Source organism: Ictidomys tridecemlineatus, chromosome 15, assembly GCF_052094955.1.
Source record: "Ictidomys tridecemlineatus isolate mIctTri1 chromosome 15, mIctTri1.hap1, whole genome shotgun sequence".
NCBI classification, from domain to species: domain Eukaryota; kingdom Metazoa; phylum Chordata; class Mammalia; order Rodentia; family Sciuridae; genus Ictidomys; species Ictidomys tridecemlineatus.
Window position 1 is genome coordinate 13,381,455 of NC_135491.1, and position 10,584 is coordinate 13,392,038.

A 10,584-nucleotide genomic window follows, 5' to 3' on the forward strand; every position below is an offset into this window, starting at 1 on the left:
CCCTTTCCCTTTACCTGTCCCTTCAATAAACTCCTTCATGTTACTCTGAGCAACATTTCTGAATTGATCACAAGAATTGGGTTTGAAGGGGGGTTCTTCACAAGGCCTTGGTTTCTTGAAAGGCCCCGGCTCTGTAACATTTACACATCTGTGCATGAACACACACCTGCTCATGGCTGTACACAAATCCAAAATTCTGGCCTTCCCTGAAAGAGTTCATCTCCCTCACACACATCATTGAGAGGCCTGGTTCTAGTTCCCCAGATGGACTCTGAGTCCGCCACAATGGCCTTCTCTGACAGACACAGAGATGATGACCGCTGGTTCTGCATAATTAGGCAAGAGTGTAGATAAATATGTTGTTTTATTCAGGGAAGTGATAATATTTTAAAATCTCCTCCAAAGACTGGGCACAGATATTCAAGCATTTGCTAGGCACTTCTGTTCTGTGTTTTGTGTTCACATAGTGACTTAAACTTACTAAGCCTCAGCCGTGTCACCTTAAAAATGGGCAGGAACACTGTTCCCTTTCACATGGGCTTTTGAGTATTAAGCTGGGAGATCATTAGATGCATTTAGCACAGAGCTGACAAAGAATGCTTGCTCCAAATAATAGCTGTTATTATTATTATTATTACTATTACTGTTACTATTACGACTGCTACTACCACCACAGCATAATGTGAGGTTTCCCTGATCTCAGGGCCCAATGTCTGGCAAAGGCAGTCTGCTGGTCTGTTCTGACTCTTCTCCCTCTTCTATCCAATTTGCCTCTTACTTCCACTCTCCCTTCCCCTTAACCCCGCCTCCCCCTTGGCTGGGCCCCAGCTCAGCGTGCCAGGAAGCTCATGGTGTAGGTCCTCGGGATGGTGGCAAAACCCACGTGTTTAGGAGACACATCTATGTCCTGGGGCGCCTGTGGGGACTTGAAGCAGAAGTTCTGCAAGATGGTGGTGAGGAAGAGAAAGAGCTCCATTCTAGCCAGGCCTTCTCCAAAACAGTACCGCTTTCCTGAAGAGGAGAGGAAGGAGGGGCCAAGGTGAAGCCAGCTCTCTGCAGGCTCACCAAGTCCCAGATCCCTGCGGCATTCTCCCAGGGAGTAGGGGCTGCAGCACTGTGACCTGAGAGACCTTCAGGAAGGGCTCTAATCCTCTCTGAGCCTCCATTTCCCTGGCACATGAGGTGGGGTGATCCATGCCAGCCTGTAGCACTGGGAAGTTTAAGTGCCGCTTCCCCCCAAATACATTCTCAAATATGGCTGTCTGCTGTCATCCTCTAAGAATATGAAGATGTTGTTGTGTGTCCTTAAAAGGATTTCTGACTCGCTCTGATCTTTCATCATCCCCATGTCTAAATGAGATTTGGTCATCCCTTCCCTTTTTCCTGGGTGCAGATATATGGGTCTTGGTTGTTACGGGAGTTGCAGCTGGTAGGCTCCAGGGTAGATTTCAAGAGGGACTTTAGAACTGGAGAAAGATGCTAGGCTACACTTAGAGAGGGAAGGTGGGATGAGCTTCCCCTGGTGGTGTGAGCCGTGGCCTGGCAGCAGGCGGTGGTCTCTTACCAATGGAAAAAGGCACAAATGCGTCACTCTTCTTAAACTGCCCCTTGTCGTCCAGGAAGTGCTGGGGGTTGAAATCGTCAGGGTTGGAGAAGAACTTGGTGTCTCTCAGCACAGAGCCCAGCATAGGGAATACTTCTGTGCCCTGAAGAAGGGGGAGGAGGGGTGGATAAGATGGGTTAGAAGAAGAGAGTGTTGAAAGTTCTCAGGCACCAAAAGGAGAGTTAGGCTACCCCACCAGAAGAGAAATGGGAGGCGTGGGAACAGGGCTCTTCTGAGAGAGAAGCATTGGGGGGGTATGAAGTTAATGCCTGTGAGACAGGAAGTATGGGGGAGTTGGGGTTTCACCCTCTGAAGCAGTACAGTTAAGGGACACAGGGTCTTTGTCTCCTGGGACTGGATGTTGGGGGATGTGGGTTCATCTTTCTCAAGGCTGGAGGTTGGGGGAATTGGGGGAAATATGGGACTTGTGTCCCTCAAGGCAGGATTGTGGGGGACATGAGGTTCCAGTCCTGAAGGCAGGAGGTCTAGGGAAATGAGATTTGTGTCTTTTGAGACAGTGAAGTTGGGAGACATAGGGTTGATTCTCCTGAGACAGAAAGACTGGGGCTACTGGAGACACAGGAGTCTCTGAATGGCAAGATTCAAGGCACACAGCAGTTGCATGATTCTTTGATGCAGGGTGTGGGATAGGGACTGGAAATCTATTGATGGGGATGGGGTGCTAGGGTCCCAGGGAGTGGCTCAGAGGTCATCACCTTGGGGAGGAAAAAGTCCCGAAATTTGGTGTCCTTGATGACCCTTCGAGACAGGCCCATGGGAATCATGTCTCCAAATCTTTGGATCTCGTGGATCACGGCCTCTGTGTAGGGCATCTTGGCACGGTCCTCAAACTTGGGCTGCCGGTTCCTGCCAATCACCCGGTCAATCTCCTCATGGAGTTTGGCTGAGGCAAAAGGAAGGTGTTTAGGTACCTAGTGGCTGGAGAACAGGCACGACAATCCAAACATGTAAACCTGGGTGAATGGCAAGCATCTATGTCTGACACCCCCTTAGACTATTCAGAACAGCCAATGGCCACACACATTGTAGCAGCAGGATCTTTTAACTTGATCGTACCAGATGGGAGCCGAAAGTCAGGGGTCCCAGGGAGTGCCTGGGGAGCGGGCAGTGGGCACTTAGTGGGCTTAGCAGAGGAGCAATTTTCTAACTGGTTCACACACTTGCAATATTTTCATGGCTACTTGGCTGATGCCTACCCACTGAATATCCCTCACCCCTGGCCAAGAACCTGAGAGAGGTGGAGTCAGTGGAGCTGGCTCAGAGGAGTTCGAAGGGTCTATGGCCTCCACTCCCCTGTCCCTGCAGCCTTACCCTCCACCTCTGGGTGCTTCATGAGCATCAGGAAGCCATAGCGCAGGGTCGTGCTCACGGTCTCGGTGCCAGCAAAGAAGAGGTTCAGCGTGGTCAGCACCAAGTTCTTCAAGAAGAACTCTGTGTTGGGGTTATTTTTCTCCTGAAAGGAGAGAGGCCTTCAGGCCAAGTCACAAAGACTTCCCTTTGGGGCCCTTCTGAGGTTTTACCTTGGACCATCTCTCTTAGGTCCAGACCTAAGGTGAGAGGAGGGGGCTAGATTTGCCGGGCTCTGCCAAGGTTTCAGGCTTTGGAGTAAAATTCTGGCTTTGTCCAAAATGCTCTTCTCATGTGCTTTGCCCTGAAGACTATTTATTCTTTAGTGACAAGGCCAGTTGTCACTTTTTCAATTATAGTGTATTTAGAAAGACAGGGGTGGAGAGAGACTGTGAAAGATGGGCAGAGATGTCAAGATGGAGTGATTCAGGAGCATTAGAGATAGTTTTTCTGAAACAAAGAATTTTAAGCAACAGCATCTGTCCCCCCAAACATCGTGAAGTCTTTGGAGGATCTCCTTCCTAATCCTTTGAACATCAGACTCCATAAATCCCTATCTCCTTGCCACACAGAAAAGAGAATGACATGCAGTTGGAGGTGAGATCTTTCAATGTCACATAGTAAAGCCAGGTCACCTGTCCACATGAGTGTGACTGATGACCAGGGTATAAAACATCAGAGAGTTTGGTGGCTGAAAGCACCAGCCGCAGAGTCAGAGAGACATTGTTTTGAGCTAAGGTCCACTGTTTCCTTGCTGTGTGACCTTAGACAAGTTACTTATACTCTGGGCCGCAGTCTCTTCACTGGTAAAATTGGAGTCATAATAAAACATTGTACAAGAGCTATTGTAGATGCTAAGTAAGCACTTAAAATAGTGCCTGGCTCATTGCAGCACTGTAGAGGTAGTTGTATGCATACGTTCCTCTGTGCTTACAAGGGCTTGGCAGATGGAATAGTGGAGTTTAATTGTGATTGGGACCATAAGGATTATGCAAAGGGAGGCTAATTTGGGCCTCTGTACATCCGCCCTCCCTGGCCTGATTTCCCCCTTCCTGGCTTTGGACCTCCCCACCCTGGCTGCAGGCTGCACCTCCTGCATGCGGATGAGAAAGGAGTCGATGAAGTCCCGCGGGGAGTTGGGGTCCAGAGTGCGCTGATTCTGCTCCACCTTCCTGGCCACGAAGTCCTCAAGGCCCTGCAGCTCCTTAAAGGCCTGTTGCTGAGGTCCTGGCAGGTGCTTCATCACCGAGTAGAACATCTCATAGAGCTGGCAGTTGCGGAAAGAGAAAGCAAAGACCAGACAGCTGTCAGTGCGCAGCACCCAGTGGGAGCAGGACCTGTCTCCAGGTGAGAAAGGCACGGGTTCAGGACAGCTATCTGGGTTTCCAGTGTTTGAGTGGGGCAGGAAGGCAACATAAAGTGTTCCTGTGGGTTAAGTAGGAGGGCAACTGTCTAAGAATTCAGGGGAGATGATTGGAGCATACATGTAGGTTGCAGATATTCAGGTGAGGTTGGGTTGGGAGACATATTTGTTGAGATTTTCAGGTGGGACTTTATGGGGGGGCATCTATTAGGTGTTTGGGCATTCAGGCAACCTCAGCTGCAGACAGCTGTGCATATACTTACTGGTTCGGAGCTTCTAACCAGGTGTTCTGACATTAAATGCTGGTGTTCAGGTGGCAAAGTGAGGGGGTTGACTATTCCCCTGTTTAGGTATCCAATGGGCTGCACAGAGGGACTCCTTTAGGTGTGTGAGTGAGTTGTGTCGGAGGATGCTTATTTGGGTGTTTAGGGAACATTCAGTGCCCAATATTTGGAGTCTTGGTTGTGGTGCCTGACTCAAATGTTCAGGTAATTCAGTGGGCAGAGTAGGGAGCACCTGTGGACTGGCTTGGGACACCTTGGTAAAAGTGAAACGGTGTTGGCGGCCTGGATTTTGCAGCACCAGGTATTCAGGCACCCAGGAGGGAACTGAAGTGGTCATTTGTCCAGGTATTAAAATATTCAGAAAGGTCGGGTAGGGAGGCTCTGCTAGAGATGAAGGCAAATTGGGCTGGGAACATCTCAGCTGATTGAAAGCATTTGTGATTACTGCAGGCTCTGTTTGGGGACATCTGTTGAGGTATACAGGTATTCTTGGAAACCATATATTGGACACTTGTCACTTGTTCTGAATTTTAATGCAGCTGTTCAGTTATCGAATAATGGGGGCTGGTTTTATGAATGGAGGGGGATGGCAGTTTGGGACACCGGTTGCCCTGTGGGGGTGGGGGTGTGGCAGTTGGCCACTGTGGTGGCAGGGGTGGAGCCAAGCTGGAACAAGTTACCTGCCCGGTGGAGGTAGCTGTGAACTGGAAGCTTCCCAGCATCATGCGCAACAGTGACAGGAACTCTTTGTCTTCATAGTCAAAGCGATCACCAAAGACAATGGAGCTAATGACATTGGAGACTGTTCGGCTCAGGTAGAAAGTAGGATCTATGAAGGCGCCTGGGGAGAAGGTGGGAGTGATAGACCGGGATTGGAATAGAGCCAAGGAGGGTGTCTTAGGCCAGTCCCAGAATCTGAGCCAAGGAGATTCCCAGCTCCATGCCACAGACTGCGGCCACACGCACCCTTTCCCCATCTAAGACCCCATCCCGCGACACAATGCGGGGATTTCCTTTTCCTTCTGGCCTGCTCTGGGGCTCCTGGCTCACCGCAGGTGTCCCGGAACGCCTGGATGAGGAAGCCCGCCTCCTCCTGGATGCGCTCCTCGATCCCGCGCTTGCCCACTCCGAAGTCCCGCAGGGTGGTGATGGAGAAGCGCCTCAGCTGCTTGGCGCGCTCCCCGTTGCTGAATGCTACACCTAGAGGTGAGTGCAGTGGCGGGAGGAAGTCACCAACAAGGGAGGGGGCCAGCGGGCCACAGAGCACCCCTAAGAGGGATCCCAAAAGGTAGAGGGTTGCACAGAGAGGCAGGGAGCAGGGGACCATAGGCGCTGAGCTGGGCGCGTCACAAAAAGGCAGGCACGGATCCAAACTTGGAAGGAGAAAAATCTGGAGAAAAGAAATGTGGATAAGACAGATGCAGAAAATGCGGATACAGAGACACGAGGGGCAGAGGGACAGAGTGAGATTGAGGAAATATAAAGTGTGAAGGCTTCTCAATTGGAAGAGACAAAACACAGGGAGAGAAGAGAAGAGGTCTGGAGAGAGGAGAGACTCTCAGCAGAGGTGGAGATGGGGATTTTGAAGAGTCACTGTGAGGTTGTGGCTGATGAAGAAGAAGGGGGGAGGGAAGGAGAGAAAGAGTCATGGGGAGCATAGAAGCTGAGGTGACAAAATCGAGGAGCCAAGAGATGGATCCATCCAGGGAAAGAAGAGAACAGGGCGACAGGTAGAGAGAAGCAGGGACAGACTGGGACATGGGAGGTTTAAGACAGGCCAGAGTCCAACACAGGGAGAGGAACAGTGAACAGGGACGCAGAGAAGACCAGACAGAGGCTCTGCACAACCTCAAGGGCAGCTGACTTGGGGCAGCCTGGGGAAACTGAGGCCACCAGGTGCTGTCCCACTTACCGTAGCCTTTGAAGAGCCAGTCAAAGGTGGCATTCTCCCCTCGCCCGCTGAACTCCTCAGCCTGATCCACCAGGGCCTCCTTCACTGCATCGTAGCCACACAGCACCACGACCCGGCGAGTCCCCAGGTGGACGGTGAACACGGGGCCATAGCGCTTGCTCAGCTGATGGGGGACATGGGAGTGGTTAGAGGGCCCGTTCTCTGAAATGGTTCAGCTCCCTCGTGTCAGAGATTGAGATGTCTTTTCCCCAGTGTCTGACACTCAGATGATCCCGAGGTCTGTCTTTCCTGGCTAGGTCCTGGCTTCCCAACACTCAGAATTCTCCTGTCCTAGGACTCCAGCTCCTCAGGTTCAATCCTCTGCCACAAAGCCCTGATGAAACTGGGAAGTCCCTGTGCCCACCCCATTTCACCCATCTCCCTGGAAGGTGGCACCTTCATGAGGCAGTTGTACATCTGCTCCGTGTCCAGCTGCAGGTAGTTCCCGATGAAGGGCAGTGGAGTGGGCCCGGGAGGCAGCTTCCCCCCGAGCTTCCTCTGTCTCCAGACAGACATCAACACCATTACACTCAGGCAGGCCAGCAAAGCCACCAGCAGCAGCCCTGAGGCCAGCATGGTGGCAGAGAGTAGGACAAACAGGTAGTGAAGGCTGGGATGGTTTACCTTTATAGGGCTGGGAACAAAGTCTGGCCTTTGGTCCTGGTTACATAATTGTCTCTTGTCTCCTTCCAACTGCACCCTCCACCATGCACAGACCTAGTTTGGAACACAGCCAGCAAGGAAGGAGGAGGGGGCAGATTAGCAGGTTAGACTTCTGGACTGGATTCGTGACACCTGAGGAGGAAGCACCCCAGGACTAAGGATTGCAGAGGTGTGGGGTCAGTAAATAAATTTGAGAATCGAACACTCTGGGATATTTGCATACCAGAGCTTCTGAGCTTCAGGTGTGGGGTTGCAGAGTTACAAGGGTCCTATAGGTGCAAATTTCAAGGTCTCAGAAGGAAAGGATCTTCTTATTCCAGTGAAATCGTCAAGATGTGTGGCTGTGGACTTGGGGGTATTTTAGTGAGGGGGGACATAGGTTGAAGGGTTCTAGATGTGCATGGCTTGGGGGATGAGAAGGCCCCAGAGCTTGGAGTGGAGTTCCTGAGAGGGAATTCCCACAGGATTCTGGAGTGAGCATTTGAGCCCAGTCGTTGACCTGATGGCTGTGTGTGTGTCTGTCTGTCTGTCTGTCTGTCTCATTGGTTCTTTCTAATTATCCATAACATTAGGATTCATTTTACACAGTTATACAAACATGGAATATAATCTGCTCTAGTTCAGTCCCCAATCCTTCCTCTTTCCCTCCATTCCCCTCTCCACCTGTTCCCTTCTCTTTACTCTACTAATCTTTCTGTATTTACTTATAGATTTTTTAATTAGTGTCTTACGAATGTACATGATGGTGAGATTCACTGTGGTATATTCATATATAATACATAATAACTAGGAATGGAACCACCATATGACCCCGTTATCCCACTCCTTAGTATATATCCAAAAGATTTAATATCACCATACTACCATGACTCAGCCACATTAATGTTGATAGTAGCAAAATTCACAATGGCCAAGCTATGGAAACAACCTAGGTGCCCTTCAATAGATGAATGGACAAAGAAAATGTGGTACATATACACAATGGAGTATTACTCAGCCATAAAGAATGACTTTATGGCACTTGCTGGATAGAACTGGAGACTATCATGCTAAGTGAAATAAGCCAGTCTCTAAAATTCAAAGGTAGAATGTTTTCTCTGCTGAAGCTAATCCAGTGTAGTGGGGTAAGGGGATAAAAAGGTAGAAGAAAGCTCAGTGGAACAGCTGAAGGGGAATGCAGGGAAGGGAGAAGGGATGGGATAAGGAAAGACAGTGCCGTGAATCTGACCTAACTTTCCTGTGTGCTGGTCCTTGACACTCAGTCTCATCATGGGAACCTCAAGTGGGGCCAGGATGGGCAAAACAGAATTAGCTCCTCCAGGGCCCATGAGTGGCTGGGAACCGGGTAGAAGACCAGAGTCACATTTCAGCGGGACTTTGCACAGAACCAGAGAGGAGTAACTCACAGTCACAGTGGACAGAGACTCTGCTCAGACCTGGAGAAAGTCATGACAACAAGAACATGGTGGCACATGCTGACAGTTTCCTGGGTCCTCATGTACAGACAGCCCCACTGGGTTCCCACCTTGGTCCTGGGGAAGCCCACGGGGTTTACTGGATCATTTCTAGGGTTATTGTTACTAATATGCATGCTTCCCATTTCACATAAGGTGCACCGAGGACAGATGCAGGATGAACATGGAGCAATCACATGAGAAACCTGAGGCCAAAGGCCCTAAACTCCTCCCTGTCCACTTTGCTTCTCCATTTCCCCTTTCTGGATTTTGTTTAGTGGATGGGGAACATTTGGGATGTAGAAGATCCTATTTGGCGATGCAGTCAGTCTCTTTTAGGAGTGATTCCTGGTTTGTCAGGGACTATCATTAGCAGCCAGAAGGAACTGGACATTTGGGTCAGGTTCAGTGTGGGCCCTGTGATGCTGAGGGTGGGGGCAGAGAAGGGACGAGTGGCCCTACTGCCCTTCCCTCATTGACACTTTTCTTTAACAATAAGGACAGTCACCCTTGGTGATCTTGTTGTTCTCTGAGAAGATGGAGTCTGTGTTTGCAGGATCTTTAAATCTTTCTGACAATGAGGTCCCTCATCACCCAACTCACTGAGGGCACCTGGGTGATAAGTGATAGAACTGGGCTTTGAACTCTCCCCACTTCTCTCTTCCTTGCCTGACCCAGCCCACCCTGGGGGCCAGATGAGGACCAGGTGTGGCAGAAGGTGGGTGCTGAGACTGGCATCAGCAGTGGGCACATGGATTATACTTGCAGGTTCAGATTCCAGTATCTGGTAGGTGCTAAATGGGGAGGCGTCGGATTGGCATTGAGATTGCCCCCCGATAAACACCAGGGTGGAAAAGAAGTTGTCATTTAACTGGACAACAAAAGAAGATCAGAACCTCTTCTGGTACCAAGAGGGTTCTGAGAGTAGACCCAGGTGGTCCTGGAGTTGGCTTCAGGGAGGAGAAAGGGTAGGTGACCAGCCATCGAGGCTCTGAGGTTTGGCCCAGCAGATTCTGACATTGTGTTAGGTAGGTGCTCAGACTGCTCCTATGTGGGTTTGGGATTGGCTTCAGCTAAACCCTGGGGGGGGTGCCAGCAGAGTGCTGGGCAGGCCTTGGTGGTTGTACCTTCCAGATTTGCCCTCCCACAGGACAAATGGAGGTGGGCGAGGTTGGCACTCCAGGACTGACATTTTGCTCAATCTCTTTTAGGCCGCTGGACTCTAGAACCTGTGGGGAGGGAACAAAGCAGAGAGAAAAAAAAGTTGTTTGTTGATATTGGAGGGGGAAGAGGTGGGGAAAAGGATTAGCACGGGCTTGTCAGGTATCCAGTCCCTCTAATCCTGATTACCGGCCTGCACCTGGGCTGGCCCCAGGCCTGGACCTCTCCTATCCCCTACCCTGTTTTATTTTAGAAGGGAGGGAGATGTTTGCAGAATTTGTTTCTCAATGAAGTTGATCCGGGGACGAGGGAAGGGTTACAAATGTTCAAACAGGCTTTCCTGAGCTGTCCAGGGAAGGGATGGGAGTGTCCAAATGGGAGCAGGATTTGGGGAGAGGTCAGTCAGGTGTGTTTGCTCTTGCTGATTTCCACGGGCTAAAGGATAATGTCTGAAGTCACGTGGGAGTGGCACATGCCGTTGTCTTATGACATCGGCATAGAGTGAGATAGTGGTTAACCCCAGGAAAATGCCTTCCCCTTGCCCCAGTGAGTATCCCTTTCTGCACACACGAATTCCTATCTAGATGGATTATGAAGAACAAAGTGAAGGCCTAGGTTGGAATCCTAACTTCTGTCTTTGTTGAGTGACCTTGAACAGGTGACTTCATGGAGCCTTATGGGATCAGGGACAGCACCTGCCTCTCAGACTGTTTGGTTAAGGAACATATGAGTTAGTG

At 50.4% G+C, this 10,584-nt stretch overlaps 1 protein-coding gene across 1 annotated transcript; it reads right to left on the bottom strand.

Annotated features, from left to right (window-relative positions):
* Positions 1 to 345: 345 nt before the first annotated feature.
* On the bottom strand, positions 346 to 7,190 carry LOC101957277 (cytochrome P450 2A13). Its single transcript, XM_078032026.1, has 9 exons — positions 6,966 to 7,190; positions 6,531 to 6,693; positions 5,669 to 5,818; positions 5,299 to 5,459; positions 4,062 to 4,238; positions 2,936 to 3,077; positions 2,320 to 2,507; positions 1,565 to 1,706; positions 346 to 1,011 (listed from the first exon to the last, which is right to left on the bottom strand). The coding sequence occupies exons 1-9, from the start codon at positions 7,143 to 7,145 to the stop codon at positions 830 to 832; spliced, it is 1,485 nt and encodes a 494-aa protein (XP_077888152.1). The 5' UTR covers positions 7,146 to 7,190; the 3' UTR covers positions 346 to 829.
* Positions 7,191 to 10,584: the final 3,394 nt, after the last annotated feature.

What these genes read in the sequence shown, in the direction of transcription:
- LOC101957277 (XM_078032026.1), bottom strand. Translation starts at nt 7,145, where the DNA reads ATGCTGGCCTCAGGGCTGCTGCTGGTGGCTTTGCTGGCCTGCCTGAGT. An exon ending in GAAGCACCCAGAGGTGGAGG is followed by an intron (nt 2,508 to 2,935) that starts GTAAGGCTGCAG and finishes CTTTTGCCTCAG; the next exon opens with CCAAACTCCATGAGGAGATT. An exon ending in GGGACTTTTTCCTCCCCAAG is followed by an intron (nt 1,707 to 2,319) that starts GTGATGACCTCT and finishes CCCCTTCTTCAG; the next exon opens with GGCACAGAAGTATTCCCTAT.